The 15,935-nt window shown below is 40.7% G+C and overlaps 1 protein-coding gene across 12 annotated transcripts in view; it reads right to left on the bottom strand.

The window, feature by feature from the left end:
* The window catches only part of PICALM (phosphatidylinositol binding clathrin assembly protein), a 72,843-nt gene that overhangs the window by 6,875 nt on the left and 50,033 nt on the right, over positions 1–15,935 (bottom strand). For 2 of the 12 annotated variants that reach the window (XM_065049791.1, XM_065049794.1), the window contains exons 13-21: positions 14,053–14,202; positions 12,088–12,168; positions 8,999–9,106; positions 7,932–8,063; positions 7,812–7,842; positions 6,951–7,050; positions 5,460–5,483; positions 3,628–3,687; positions 1,593–1,697 (exon numbers count right to left, since the gene is read on the bottom strand). In XM_065049791.1, coding sequence (XP_064905863.1) covers positions 1,593–1,697; positions 3,628–3,687; positions 5,460–5,483; positions 6,951–7,050; positions 7,812–7,842; positions 7,932–8,063; positions 8,999–9,106; positions 12,088–12,168; positions 14,053–14,202 — 791 coding nt within the window. Of the gene's footprint in view, positions 1–1,592; positions 1,698–3,627; positions 3,688–5,459; positions 5,484–6,950; positions 7,051–7,811; positions 7,843–7,931; positions 8,064–8,998; positions 9,107–12,087; positions 12,169–12,519; positions 12,604–14,052; positions 14,203–15,935 lie in introns of all 12 variants that reach the window. The other 10 variants (XM_065049793.1, XM_065049796.1, XM_005510752.4 and 7 more) reach the window with 7 other exon arrangements.

The raw sequence follows: 15,935 nt of genomic DNA, 5'->3' as shown, positions 1-15,935 counted from the left end.
AACAGGGTCATGATGTACAGCGTGAACTTCAGCAAAGAAACATTTCACCAGTAAGTAAAAACACACCGTTCATACTGGAGTTCCAAGCTGCCAGCTAAACTTGGCTCTGCCGCTAAGTACAGTTCACCAAGTCTTAATCTCAGTATTTTCTGAAAATAATGAAGGTGTTTCAAGGTCATCCACTCCCTCTACCCCCTCCTTTTTTCCTACTGCAAAAATCTACCTTCAGATGGCTACTGGGTCAAAAGAGTGAGATCAGATAGAAACTTCTCAGTGGCAGATGTTTGCTAAACAAACAATAAAAGGTGAGTATTTAACTCCACTCTTGATAAAGTCAGTTCTCAATGTTCAGAGTAACCCTTCAGCACACTCATTTATTCCAGAATGTTAGGTAATGAACCTACACACAATATCTCACAAGAAGCAGAGAAGCAGGCAATGTAAGGAACGCTCCATTTAATGTAACACCTTCCTTAACAGGGAAAGACCCAACATGTTTGTGTAGCTGTTGAGTATCTTCACTGTGCTGTAAATATTGTCTTCTGCAAACTCTTGGAAGAACATGAAGACCTTTACAGAACACAATGGTTAAAAACTAAGATGAAGGTGTCGTGTGCCTCCCACTGAGAGCGGCCAGTACGAACAACCAGGTGTTGGGGTGAAGATTCACCAAGGTTCACAGAATCACAGAATGTCAGGGATTGGAAGGGACCTCAAAAGATCACCCAGTCCAATCCCCCTGCTGGAGCAGGAACACCCAGATGAGGTTACACAGGAAGGTGTCCAGGCGGGTTGGAATGTCTGCAGAGAAGGAGACTCCACAACCCCCCTGGGCAGCCTGGTCCAGTGTCTGTCACCCTCACTGAGAAGAAGTTTCTTCCCAAATTTAAGTGGAACCTCTTGTGTTCCAGTTTGAACCCATTACCCCTTGTCCTAGCATAGTTTGCCACCGAGAAGAGCCTGGCTCCATCCTCCTGACACTCATCCTTTACATAATTAATAAACATTAATGAGGTCACCCCTCAGTCTCCTCCAAGCTCCAGAGCCCCAGCTCCCTCAGCCTTTCCTCACACAGGAGATGCTCCACTCCCTTAATCATCTTCGTTGCCCTATGCTGGACCCTCTCCAGCAGTTCCCTGTCCTTCTGGAACTGAGGGGCCCAGAACTGGACACAATATTCCAGGTGTGGTCTCACCAGGGCAGAGTAGAGAGGAAGGAGAACCTCTCTGACCTACTGACCACCCCCTTTCTAATACACCCCAGGATGCCATTGGCCTTCCTGGCCACAAGGGCCCAGTGCTGGCTCATGGTCATCCTGTTGTCCACCAGGACCCCCAGGTCCCTTTCCCCTACGCTGCTCTCTAGTAAGTCATTCAAGTTTGATACCATGTTCTCTTCAAACCCACCTGTAAATCAGAGGTAAAAGGCTACAGACACCCCTGGATACAAGAAGCTGGAAGGAGCAATACTTCCATCAGCTGCTGGGCTTGTGCAATGCATTTGTCCCATGCAAGAAAACATTAACACACTTTTTAAAGAAACCGACCCAGTTGTGATTTGTTCCTAGCACGAATCATATTGAATATACAGACCTGTGCTCCCGGTACAGGGCCGAATGGGTTTGGTGGTCTCATGACTGGCTGGCTGTATATTAAAGTTGGCTGTGTCATTACTGGTATGCCTCCCATCTGTGATGGCTGAAGAAAAAAAACATATCCAAAACATCAAATCACACTTAGCATTAATACATTGCAAGTGTTTAAGTAAAGAAAATGGTAAATTTTGGTCATTTTTGATATATGCAATCAATTAAGATTTTTCTACAATATTCTGCAAATCAAGGGTACTGGAAAGGACCATTAGAGTCTTTTCAAGAAATACTCACAATAACAACTGAGCCCATTTAATCTCTCGCTGCAGAAATCCAAACCACCCAATTACTTGTTTAAGCACAAATATTAATGCTGGTCCTCTTGCTCCCAAAACTGAGGCCTGAAACCCCAGAACTATATGTATAATTAACATTAAGGCATTATGCAACCGAAGTCTAAAGTGTTACTGACACCCTGGCTGAGGCTAATTAAGAGTTTAACATATACTAATAGTTTTAGAAGTCTGGTTTATTTTATTTTACGTAGGGGCCCAGCCCTGCTGCTGCTCTTGGCGCTGCCCTCAGGCTCGGCTCCATACCAGCAGCCCTGCTGAAGCAATCCCCGCTGCTTTTCCTCCACTAATCCTGCTCCTCCTGCTAGGCCAACCCGCTGTTTGGGCAACCACACGGTGAACCCCTTCAAGAAACTGATCCTGATGAAAACACCCTACAAAAATACCTGCTGGCACAAGGAAGCAGCCAGGGAATGCTCAGGGACTAATGGAATTGCCTGTCCCAGTGTGCCCTCACCAAGGAAAAAGCCACTTGGCAACCGGCATCCTCAGAGCTATGGTACCTATTAAAGCTTTTAGGAAAAATGAAGCACAAGGGTTGTAAAATGGGTCAAGGTTTCAGAGATTCCTAGCAGTAAATGTCCTGAATAAAGTCTGAATGAGTCAGGACGGTTTTCAGGATGTGATAAGGCCTCCTGGTCACTCTGGAACGGCCAGTCTTACCCACCCGCTCACATCACGCGCTTCTGAACAAGTAACAGCAGCTCAGGGCAGTAGAGCTACGGCTCCTGCTAATTCCAGTTTACACTTCACATCGGCATTTAAACCCCACTTGACAAAACACACAAGATTACCTTGTACACACTAAACATGTTACCTTCCCCAGCCGCTGAATCAAAGGAACTAAGAAAACGCTCCCGGTACCGTCAGTGCAAAGTTGCCTAGACCAATCAACACTAAAGGTAGTTTAACCACGACGACTTTGCACAGAACGTACTATAGGACGGTAGTGAGGAACGCGACACCCTCTCACAAGACCCTCAAGAACACAGTTGGCCACTTTTGCAGTTCACTTGCTGAGCATTTACAAATTATAAACCATTAAACCCATTGGATCATATGATGAAACATTTAGCTCATTTTTGTTATACTACTCTGTGAGCCATTTAACAGAACAACTGTTCTTTTCGCTTCTACTCACCCAGCAAGGCTGTGCTACATCAAGACCATACTGATAAAGAATTAAAGCCCATCATTTCAGAAATATTTTTAAAATTTGAGACGAGAACAAAAAAAATTGAACAACTTTTCAGAGCGACAAGGTCAGGTTTATGTCAAAAGCCTTCCAGTATTGATGTCACTAAGAGATCCAATTCTCAGCCAACACCACAAGACACGGCTGTGTCACAAACGGTTTTGTAGCATTGGTCATCACAGATGCCTTTTGCTGAGGTTGGGAGCAAGTATTTAAGGAAGGTTTCACTTCACTGATAAAACATTCCTGTTGTGACTATAGCTATAATCACGATGCACTTATTTCTAAGAAAGGGCAGACATAATTTCAGACAAAAACCACCAAGGGTCACAAAAACAGGACTTAATGATTTGGTGACAAATAAACCAACAGGAGCTGAAATTCAGACTTTGGTAAAATAGTTCAGAAAAACGACTGCTACTGAACTATAGGCAAATATAGCAAAAATTGCATCTGACTTCAACTTTGTGTTGCAGGAGTTCACTCACCATCCCGTAGCCCATCATCCCTGTTGGCGTTGTGGCCGGATAAGCCATCACAGGCGGTGCCTGGGGTGAAAAACAGTGGAGAACTGAGAGAGCAGCGAGCGGTAAGACAGCTCGGATCAGACAGCGCTGGCAGCCGTGGCACTTCGCTTATCATGATGTGGCAAAGAATAAATAGGATTTGCAGGCTTGCATACAGATTGTATCCAATACAATACCTAAGCTAAGGTTTCCAGGTGATCTTGGCAAATCTATAATTAGGCATTTGCTTTAAACCTGTTAGGACTTTGGCTGACTAAACTGAACTGTGAGCTACCAGACTTCTCTTGTCTTTAGTCAGGATGGACACGCTATGGGGATTCTCCTACCATCCTTCAATATAAATCCAACCCTAACATGAATATCCAACTCACATGCCCTCTCTACTCACCCACTTAATAAAGTAGATCTGAACAGGTGGAAAAGTCCTCTTAATACTTTGCAGATACGTTTATATTACTCTTAACCTAAGTTAACTTTTATGAGGTTAAAGTTAGATTGCTGTCAACAGACAACACCTGGGGTGACACTATGTTTTATAAACAACTTGGCAACATATACATAGAAAACCAGCTGATAACTCTTAGAAAGAAAAATATATTGAAGACAGTTCTCACATCCTAACCATGTTACCGTACTCTTTGTTCTACAGTTTCATTATCCACTTTCTAAATTAGTATTAACTCTTACAAGGACAAGAATATTTTTGCCCCCAGACTATAAATTAGTTCTTATAAATATTCAGATAACTTGCTGCCTCTCCAACTCTACCTCCTGTTAGTCTAATTTTCATGCTGTTGGGATTACTGTTCATGGCAAGACAAAAACCGCTTGCATTTCTTGGTACACAAAGAGGGAAGCGACAGAATATTAATAATACTGAATTAAAGTGGATACATCGCAACATCACTAACAGGACATCAGCAAAACCGCTGCTGAACTCTATTCTAAGATATCAGCTGCCTCTTCATCAATAGTAGCCAGAGTCACTGGCATTTCAATCGCTGTCGGAACAGATTTCCCCCATCAGGAACTATCTAAACTGGGTACTATCCATCATTTCAGAGCTGACAAAGCCACCCTGAAAATCACTTTCTGTTTTGCTTGTGCATCCGCACCTACGCACACAAAAACATGCTGACTGCATTTATTTTTGAGTGCTCAAGTATGGACCTACCATCCTTTAGTTAGAGTTACCCTGCAATAAAAACAGAACACAGGGAAAGACCAATATCGTTGTTGACATAAAGAAAAAGAACCCCTTTGAAATGAAAGGCTGCATTCCTCAGACAGCGCAGCTTATTGCTTTGTAAACTGTCAGCATGGGTTTTGTTTTTTCCTATAAGCATTAATGACATATTGGTCTCTCCCCACAAAATAAAATAGTAATTAAAAAAAAAATCAAGATCTACTGTAAATGTGGACAAAGTGCCAAGTATAACAGAAGCCCATGAGGTTTCATGCAGTTATTCAAACACAAACGTTTTAATCTTCATTCAAAATCCACCGAGTGCATTGAAGGCAGCACAGACACACACCCCAGCTCTCTGGCAGCAAATGGGACACTTGAAAGCAAGGAGAAAGAATCTTGGTATTTCCCATGCCATCATTCGAATCAGAGCCCGCAGACCACCTATGAGGTTCGTGTATGCTAGGAAAAGCTCAATTTTTGGCACACCAAAGATTTAAAAATGAGGAATGTGTAAATAGCAAGAAGGTTGTGAGATTCTGCAACAGCAGTGGTTAATATCAGCATGCCAGTCGATTGCAAAAAGGCTGTGGGTTGTTTCACTTACGTATTGTGGAAAATGCATGCCATTCTGTATTTCCCAGGAGAACAATTACATAATGCAATAACACTGGATTAGAAGCAAATACTTAAACAACAGAATATACACAGATAGCATTTTAGTTCACAAATACATTAAATGTTTACCCCAACAAATTCTTGTGATTCAAGCCATTTGCTCGGACAACATACACCTGTGATACTGTCATCATTATTAGGCTTGTAATTGTTTTGCACAGTCCATTTATTTGGTATATGCCTTTTTTCCCAAAGACACAAAAGCCTTGTTTTCCAAAGCATATTTATTTAGCAAGCAGCAGCAACTCCACAATAAATAGACCAGCATAGGAAAACAAACCTTTTTCCCCCCCTAGATTATTTCTGTTTCAATATTTTAATGTTAATGGAACAGTTTCACAGGACCAGAAGTGTCTCAACAGCATCTCTGAATAACAAAGGCTGTTAAAGCAATGACTTATCACAAGAAGATGTATATACAAGACACAAGTTATTAAACAGATTCAAGCACACAAGTAAACTCGAACCACCAGTCAGTCATTAGAGCAGGAGAGTAGTTACAGTTTCTTCAATATCTACACACTCTCAGGTAAGGTCCACAGACATTTCTCCCTAGATAAAAGTAGTGAGTTGATAAGGGACACCCAGAATGGAAGAGGCGGTGGATCCAGGGAGACAAGCTCCCTCTTTCCCAACCCACAGCGCTGTATTAACACGCTGCGGGTTCAACCTCCCCCGCTCAGTTACAGTCAGACACAATAAATCCATGTTACCTGTTCTGTCCGCGTACAGGTCTCCAGGTCATTCGTGAAAGGGTGAGTAGGATTCACATGCAAAAATGTTTCAATAGCATTGTGAAAGCTACTCATCTAGACTCAAGCTGGTTTTTCGTTTGGTTTTGGCTTGTAATTAAGAGCCCTCACTCTAGGTGCTACCCCTAAATCCTTGCCAACACTATGGAAGTGACGTGCGTTAAAAACAACTGCACACATCAGGGTAGGAAAGCAGTAGTTACGTATGTTAAGAGCTCACATCACTGCACAGACACCTCTACTGGCATCAAGAGGATTAACCTTTTGGTCCCTTCTCACCCACAGAGCAGAATGAGTTGTAATGTTACACATACATGACATATTGCTGCATATCACAAATACACTTCTCACACTTCTACCTTTCTAGACTGCAAAGATCCTCCTCTGTCCCCCCACCACTGGAATTGACAGTTTTAAGTCATTGCAGTGGAACATGAAGGCTGCTCTATTGCCCTGAGAGAGGTGCGGGAACATCACAAACTCTTTACTACAACTGCACGGCTAAGAAAAACAAATCCAAGCAGTACTCATCTCAAACTGACCACTCCTTCAATTTTTTACTACTCTTCTACTGCAACTATTGACCACTTCCAAATGTCTCTGTTATACATCAGCCTACCTATCTACGTTGCAGGGAACTCACTCTTTTAAAATGAGTATTTGCTTACCAATGTCGGAGCGTTCCACGCAGTCGTAGGTGCAATCTTGGGTTGCCAGTTGGAACCACCTGTTAGTTTCTTTTCACCTGGCTGAGTCCAGTTTACATCACTTCAAACACATTTTTTAAAAGAATTGTTAGAAAACATTGGATTTTCTGACAAATCTCCCTCAGGTAAACACTGTTTCCTCTCGGAAAAGTGGCTTCTTTTGTTAGTGAAGAAACTCCTTTAGCAAAGGAGTTGATAAAAGGTCTCATGACATCTTGTATTGGCTGGGAAAAGCAAAACGTTCAACATGAGCCACCTCAGCTTTATCTAACCTCAGGCAAGTTCCCCAATATAAGACTTGGGATCAACTACCTACTGGATTTCTGAATGATTTCAGAGTTGGCACAGATGGTCCCAATAAGCCCGAAGTTGCTAATCACACTCTCAACTTCATTGCTAGAGCAGAAGTTCACTGTCCTACAACATGTCCTGCTTCGAAATTCATTTAAGTGTCAACCACAAGTCTAAGGTGGTAGTTTCACCATCTTTAATACAGCTCTGCACACTCAGATCCCACAAAGCGTTTATAAGGTGTGCTAAGATTACCTACAACTACAAAACAAATTTGATTAACTCATTTCCTAAATAAAAACAAAGCCTGAAAGGAATCAGAGACAGGAGGATGTCTTGCCTGCTGTTATCACTGTCACTCAGCCTGCAGTCACCTTCGATTCATTATACCTCATATGAGAAACAACATACAATCCCAAACCCGCTCCAAAGGTTCACATGAGGTTGTTACACACAGGTTTGAACCTGTCCTTTCATAATATTTACTAGGGAGAAAATAAAAACACTCAACTTCTGATTAAACATACTCACTTTTTAGTAGTTCCATTTCCAATGCCCAAATCTGCCACAAAGTAGAAAAAGATACTGTTGAAATTCTATTCATTTAAAAGAATTCCTTAAGTATTTCTGCATCAGTGGTTCAATACTTACTGCCTACAAGATTGGCTAAAGATGAATCCAGATCATCTGACACTAGTTTGTTAGGTGGTACTTTGGCAACTGGAAGACTCTGGTTTTGAGAGGCCACTGTTGGTTTTAGGAGACCACCGAGTTCATCAAAGCCTTGGAATGAGAAACATAAAGTGATTTGAATCACAGGCCTCCCATGAATGCCATGGCATTCAATTAAAGAGACACCAAGTTCAACACAATGGCTATAATATTAAATTTAATCTGTGATTCTACACCATACAAGAAGGATAAAACTTATTGTGCCTCTTGATAAAGGAGGTATTTACTACAGAAATATTTCAATTTACTAGTCTAACCTGCATGACGTCAATTTAACATGGAATGGATTCACAAGGACAACCAAGCAAGGAAAATGTAAAAAAAACCCACCCAAATCATAATGAATACATATCTAAAGTATTTCAATCTTATAAAAATGCATATGTATTTGCTTTTGGTGGCTCACTGGTTTGCCCTACAAGAACCCAATATCAAGAGTCCAATGTCAAAAGATGAGAAAGTATTTACTTTCCAGATGCTCAAAGAAGAGAGAGTACTAACTGTAACGACAATCCAAATTAACTGTGTATGTCTTGATAATGTATGGTTTTCTGAAATAATTTTAACATTAGAAGAGTAACATGTAGACAAGTGTCAAAAACACATTGCACAGATATATAAAATGAAGATGCAAGTCTACCTGTTCTGATCACACTCTACAAACACAGCTGGTATTGTAATTGCAGTTGACAGCATGTAATGAAATGAAGGCTGTTCACTGTGTGAACTTTGAATGCACAAAATATTTAAATGAAGGAAATCGATGTACACATTTCAGATGGGTGTGCAGAGATATAGTTATCTGATTATTAAAGACATTAATAAAGATTAATAAAGAAAAACTGGATTAAGAATGCCAGTATCAGCCTTTTAAAGTCAGTTTTCTTCTGCCACAGCAGTGTGAGTAAATACAGATTGGGAGATTTAGATCTCAAGAGTAAAAAAGGTTAAAGGACGTATGTCACCAATTGTAATAAGTGTCTTACCACCAGAATCTAGGACAACATTAGAAGATTTGTTTCCAAACACAGACTCAAAGTCAACATTAAGGCCGGCTGATGGCTGCGGTTGAGCAACAGGAGATGGAGTGAACCCTGCGGCGGAAAAAGAAAGAAGCTGAATGTTTTTATAACAGTATTTCCCATTAATCCCCCTTCTTTATGCAAGACAAGCCAAATAAATACATAGATTATTTAAGTGCCACAGAAAGACTAGGAATAAATCAAAGGTCCAGATTATACCCTGATGCTGAGAAGAATGTAAGAGCACTGGAAGCAGTTTATTTGGAGTTACTCCTCCAAATAAAAGCCTTGTCTCAAAAACTGGACAGGCCATAAAAGACACTCTTCCCCCTCCCATTTGCTATGGCTTTGGACTAACTATTCACATCTTCCTTATTCTTTTACTGTATACTTACAATAAAATTATTGAGGAAATAATCCCCATGTTTCTCCAGGAAAAGCAGCTGGCTGGTTTCAACATTACCTGCCTGAAGATTATTCCCTCCAGCTTTTATATTAGTCAAGCACTTCTCTTCGATACAACTGGAACCTTGACATGGAGCAAGATCCAAACCATCCCAAGGTGCCCGACCACCAACGCCTTCAATTAGGCATTCTTTAATACTAATCATTTGTATAGCACTTAGTTATTTTTGGACACACATTTCGCAGGTGACCATATTTTGCAGGTTAAGCTTCTATTAATTACGGCAAAATACAGGGAGTTAAAGCCAAGTTTCAACTCCTGTTCCTATCTGAATTTAGTCCATTTGTCATCTTCTATGCATCTGTAAAGTAATGTTCTCTAAATACACATTTTTTTTTCCAATACTGTGATTATTTCCTGCAGTACAAAGCATTGCGTATGACGGTCGGCAGTATTAAGTTGATCGTTCAGTACTATGGGAATGAAATACTGATTTCCAAAATCATATTTTTTAGTTTTATATATGAGCATGCACAGACATCATCTTGATATTCAGGCAATTACAGAAGTAATTGTTACTTTATATGAAGAGCACCCCAAAAATGCAATGCCATCTTGAAAAGAAAACTAGCTCTTCTGGTTTCTAATAGAAATTTTGATGATAAGGAGAAATAAAAATATCACAAATATTTCAGCAGTAAATCATTACAGTGAGCAGAAATAACTGACCAATAACACCAGTTGGATTTCATTTAGCTTGCTGTGACAGCATCTCATTTTCATCTTACTGTTTTCCTGAAATAAGCCACATTCCATCTAAAAAAATAACCATAGGATGCTATCCTTGACCATGAACTCCACAGAAATTTGGATTACCTGTTCCTATTTGTCTTAAAGGAATATACAGCTCAAAAACATCCATCTCTGAGAATTTAAACAATGTACTTTTCATTAAAAACAAATCAAAGCATACAGCAAAACATGGGAAGCAGTAATGTGGGAAAAGATCGGGACTATATAATAAACAACAAACCAAAATGAGTATCTTTATGACAAGTATACCCGTCAGGTTGGAACAAGCCATTTCAGAGACTCTGAACTGCGGACAGGAATTGCTTGGATGGGATGTCCCATAACTCTTAAAACGGTGCCTTCTCCTACAGAGAACTTGAGTTACAAGAGCTTACATTTTGCCCAACAGGGATGTTTTGGAAGGTGCAAAGGTCCATATTTCTAACGGAGCTCCCTCAAGCCAACAAGACTTGACAGAAAGTAATCATCCTGCTTTTTGCATATGGAAGAAAAGGAACAGAGTCACACACAGCATTTAACCTTTTGTTGATCGACACCAGCTGTTTTTTATTCAAAACCACCAAACCAAAATGTGACTTCGGTGATTTTAAGAATAGGGGTCCTGGTGGACAGCAGGATGACCATGAGCCAGCACTGTGCCCTTGTGGCCAGAAGGCCAATGGCATCCTGGGGTGTATTAGAAGGGGGGTGGTCAGTAGGTCAGAGAGGTTCTCCTGCCCCTCTACTCTGCCCTGGGGAGACCACACCTGGAATATTGTGTCCAGTTGTGGCCCCTCAGTTCCAGAAGGACAGGGAACTGCTGGAGAGAGTCCAGCGCAGGGCAACAAAGATGATGAAGGCAGTGGAGCATCTCCTGTGTGAGGAAAGGCTGAGGGAGCTGGGGCTCTGGAGCTCAGGCTCTTCTCGGTGACAACTAAAGATAGGACAAGGGGCAATGGATACAAACTGGAACACAGGAGGTTCCACTTAAATTGGAGAAGAAACTTCTCAGTGAGGGTGCCAGAGCCTGGCCCAGGCTGCCCAGGGGGGTTGTGGAGTCTCCTTCTCTGCAGACATTCAAACCCACCTGGACACCTTCCTGTGTAACCTCATCTGGGTGTTCCTGCTCCATGGGGGGATTGCACTGGATGAGCTTTAGAGGTCCCTTCCAATCCCTGACATTCTGTGACTCCACAAACCATTTACTGAGGGTATTTCCTAAACCTTGCATAGCAATGATGCCAACACTCCCTGTTCAATCTCTTTAGCTACATGTAGAAATCTATTCTATTTAGCTACTTATTACAGAATGTCTTGAGTTGGAAGGGACAGTCCCAGTCCCAGTTCCACAGCCCATCTAGCAACCAGGACGCTGTTACTGTGATTCTATGATTCCAGAGCCAGCGTCAGTCCTGGCTCACTATTTGGACATTAATGCAGCGGATACCTTCTTCTCATGTTGCGTTGCGAAGCTTTGTGCTAGTTTAGTGCACTGTTTAAGAGTAACGTGTTGCCAAAACTCCATAAGTAGCAAGAACATCCCAATCCCTTCATCTTAAAAGCAATGAGGCAGATGAGAAGATACTGAAAACATGCAAGTCTTTTGTGTTATATGCAGCAACATGTAAACTACCAGAGAACCTGAAATGGGGAGATACTCATTTCATGTTTAGCTTTGATAAGCCTTAGTTCAGCACACACTGACTGTTTGTGATGACACACCTAGCACAAGCACACAAATTAAAACCGAGCCACCAAAATAACGCACTTCTGTAGCCATAGCGTATCCACTAGTTCTACGCACACACCGCACAAATGTCTTTATTTTTGTGTAAGGCTGTATCCCATTACCTACCTCCAAATAGACCAGCTACAGAAGAAGGCTCATTGCGGAAATGAGAAGCATTAGGGTAAGCTTGAGGACCACAAAAAGAATCTGATAAGGCATTTCACATGAGAGAGAGAAAGAGAGCCAAGAAAGGAGAAGAGGGAGAGTTACAGAAAGAGAACCAAGATACACTGTTTATCTGCTATTCAAAAACTTAATTTCAGGACAGTCTATAAATCCACATATACTCTAATGACATAGAACCAATGGAAAGAAATCAACACACAGACATACAGTAAGAAACAAGTTTACATCATCTAGAACACAAAAGGAGAAAGCATGGTTTCAAAGTTACAGCTAGGTTATAAATACTTTATTTTTTTAATTTTCCAATCAAATGCCATGTTTTACACCCTTGGAAAAAATGAGTGTAAAAGTTTCAAGGCATTTTGCTTATACCTGAAGTATAAGGATACAGCCCAATAGTGGATTCATATTTGGTTGCCACAAAGGGATTTAGTTCAGTAAATGGATTGTAATGATCTAAAGAACCAGAAAGAGTTATTTTAAGAGCACATTCATGTTATCGTAGCACCTTGTTTGTGCTAGAGCTAACACTGCACTTACATTTCACATGCCAATCTGGCGGGAGGTCACTCTTTGGTTACAGATGTATTTTTAGAGCATGAGCCACTGGAGGGGAATGTATAGTATTGATACCATCCATCTCCAGCCACTTCTGGGCTGTTGTGATGAATACTACACAAACCATTGAATGGCACAAAAACCATCAGGCTCCTTGTTCGCAGCTTTTTGTACAACTGCAGAATTGTTGGGTGGCAACAGATCTGATTGAATAACAACCCTACTAAAAAAAAAAATGCGCTGGATTTCAAATGATCATTCCACATTCACATAAACCGTACACATTTTATTGGAAGTGTGGGAAAGCCCGATTAGAAGCAGAGGCCAATTATTCCGCAGTAGCACCAACTTCAAGTATTTGTGTACTACTGCCTCAGCCAACTAATCCTGCCGGGAATTGTGCGGAGAAGTTCACAGCAAGATTTCTCATGCTTGATCTTGCTTTCTCTCCCCATTAACCAAACACAAGGTAGGAAAGTAGTTAAGGTGATAAAGTGTAGGTGGTATGAACATCTCTAAGGAGGTGCCCGTGTTTTATCTCTCTTAACAAGTATCAGAGATATCAAAGATCTCTTTGTTATAAGAGATACGATCAATTCTAGTGGGGTTCATCCTGCAAAAAGAAAGCCCTGTTGGTTCAGCATGTTCGTTTTTCAACTTATCTTTAGGAACAGAACTGGCATGTAATTAATTGATTTTTAGTTTATGAATGCTAACTTAATTCTTCATATTGAAAAGTAATCAAATTGCTATGCAGCTGCATCAACACACATATGTTTAAAGGATTTCTGATATGACAGCCATGCTGAATCACCTCCAAAGTCAGATTTCAGCAGTTTTTAAATGGCAAGCCATTATTTTTTCGGCTAATAGCTAACCAGTTTGAGTAGACCATGCAGCAAACGTGCAGGGCTTTACCAGTTTTGTAATCCCAACATAATGGGGGGGAAAATACCCACTACCCAAAAAAATAAATAGATTAAGCTCTGATGTTTAAAAAGAACATTTCAACCCAAGGAACAAAGGAGCAGCATTTTCTTTTCATTCTCAGGTACATGAAGTATTTTACCTTAAAATTCCTAAGCATAAGAGTCTGCGTGTAAGATCAGACTCAAACAACTGCTTCAACTGTAACCAAGTTCCTTTCCATCAGGTACAAGCCCATCTAGGTAGCCAAGCAAGGATTTTAACATCATATTCATGGCACAATTACTAAATCAATTCTAACATAGCACAAATCATCCCACTACTTTTAGTTTCTGATAGGTCCCACAAATTTACTTTAGAAACTAAAATAATGTTAAAATTTTTTAGGAAATATGAAATTAGTTTAAAATGGTACGTTACCAACAAACATTTCATGTGTGGGTGTCCTACTGGTGAAAGTAGATACATCAGAAGACACAGACAGATGAGCAGCATCGTTAGTTTTTGTAAGGAAAGGGTTTAGGTTTGGAATGGCATCATCAACACTATCAACAGTAGCAGAAAAAGGATCTGTTCGATTCCAGAGAGCAAGAAAACAAGAAAAGGGACATGGATTTAGTTACATGCTGCTGCCTAGGGATACAAGAGTAAGAGTTAAGAAGAGTCCAGGCAGTCTAGTTTTCTCCTGACACCGCTGAACTTGGGACGACCTGGCTAATTGCTTCATTTTTCAGTTGCCCACAATTATCCATTCTCTGGTCAAGAACAGTACAGCTAGTAGTTATATATATATATATATATATATATATATATATATATATATATATTTTTAAATTAATACCATCTAGGTGTTATAAAGTGTGCTTGATACTGAAAATGAGTATGTTATTCCTCTTTAAACACAATCACTTTTTGCTTCACTCAGTCATGTCCTGACACTTGCAATGAATTTGCTGCAGCAGAAAGTTCCGCTTCACACAACAGCACCCAGGCGGTAAGTGCAGATTCGATGCAATATCACCCTGAGGATAGCTTTAAAAACCCAAATAAACAAAACCAGAGCTGTACTGTTCCTTCTTCAAACCCTGTTTATCGATACATGTCTTTTTTCATTACTAGGCATTATGAAATTTTCAAGAGCTGCAAATACAGCAAGGACAAAAGCACTTTCCTGACTAGGAAGCTTGTTGTGGATACACCATGAGCTGCAAGGAAAATCCTGCTCTGCTTTGAGGGTCCGCAGTTGGTGAGCAGTGACAAGGAAAACACTCCTTATTAAAAAACGTTGGACCCTACTGGGTAATGAAGGAAACACAGATCTACGTGAGTCATTTCCCGAGGAATACAAGAGTCTCAGGGTCTCCTGAGGAGTGATACAATTGCCAAGCTAAAATACTCCTGTATTCCAGGAGCCAACAGAGAAACAGGACAGGAAAGGCAGCTACAGCACTTGCTGACAGGAGGAGCCGTGGTTTAGCTGTCTGGCTTCAAAGCACACAAATCTGCGATGGGAAACTCAAGAACTCACTAGGGAAAGAAGCAGGAGTTGCATCCAGCCCTGCTTGTTTTATCACAGTGCCCAGAGCTGCAGCTTCCTCTTCTGGGCAAAACCACCACAGAGAAACAGCTGAATCATAACTATAGGAGAGATTTCTTGAGCACTTCAGGTTTCTATTGTGCTTTTATCCTCAACTCTTGTAAACACTGCCATGATGTGTGCAGCAACTTCAAATGAGAAGTTGTTTTCCCTCCCTGAATCTGACCTCCTGATTCTTCGCTATAAATCCCACGCAGCTTGATAACATATAGATTTCAATCATAAGCAAGTCCTAAAGAAAATGAAGTTTTAAAACTGTAACTGCAATATTCTTTGCAGGCTTAATACATGCTTTGATCTCCTGTAAGCTCAAGGATCTTATTCATTAAGACCTGACTCCTCCCTCAAATTGCTTGGCTACGTTGCAACAAATGTCATACCTTAAAATGCCAGCAAAATGTCACCAAAATGACAGCATCAACCAGCAAATAAAAGATAGGCAGAATAAGCTAATATAGTGTTTGTAAAATAGAACAGCAATACAAAACTTCTAACGTCTTATGTTTGAGATTAGTAAAATTATCACCTAATGCCAACCAGTCATTCACCTGAAGGAGCCCTTGCTTTCAGGTACTGCTTAAAACTGTTGTCAGCTTTGAACACTACCCTAGAAGCTGCAGAACAAACAAATCTGACAATAAAACAGGTCAGATTATCCTTTAATCAGCTTCTGTTTGCTTTTTCTGTTGCCACTTCACCTTCTTCT

This window comes from Columba livia, chromosome 1 (assembly GCF_036013475.1).
Source record: "Columba livia isolate bColLiv1 breed racing homer chromosome 1, bColLiv1.pat.W.v2, whole genome shotgun sequence".
NCBI lineage: Eukaryota > Metazoa > Chordata > Aves > Columbiformes > Columbidae > Columba > Columba livia.
This window is presented reverse-complemented; position numbering and strand designations above follow the sequence as displayed.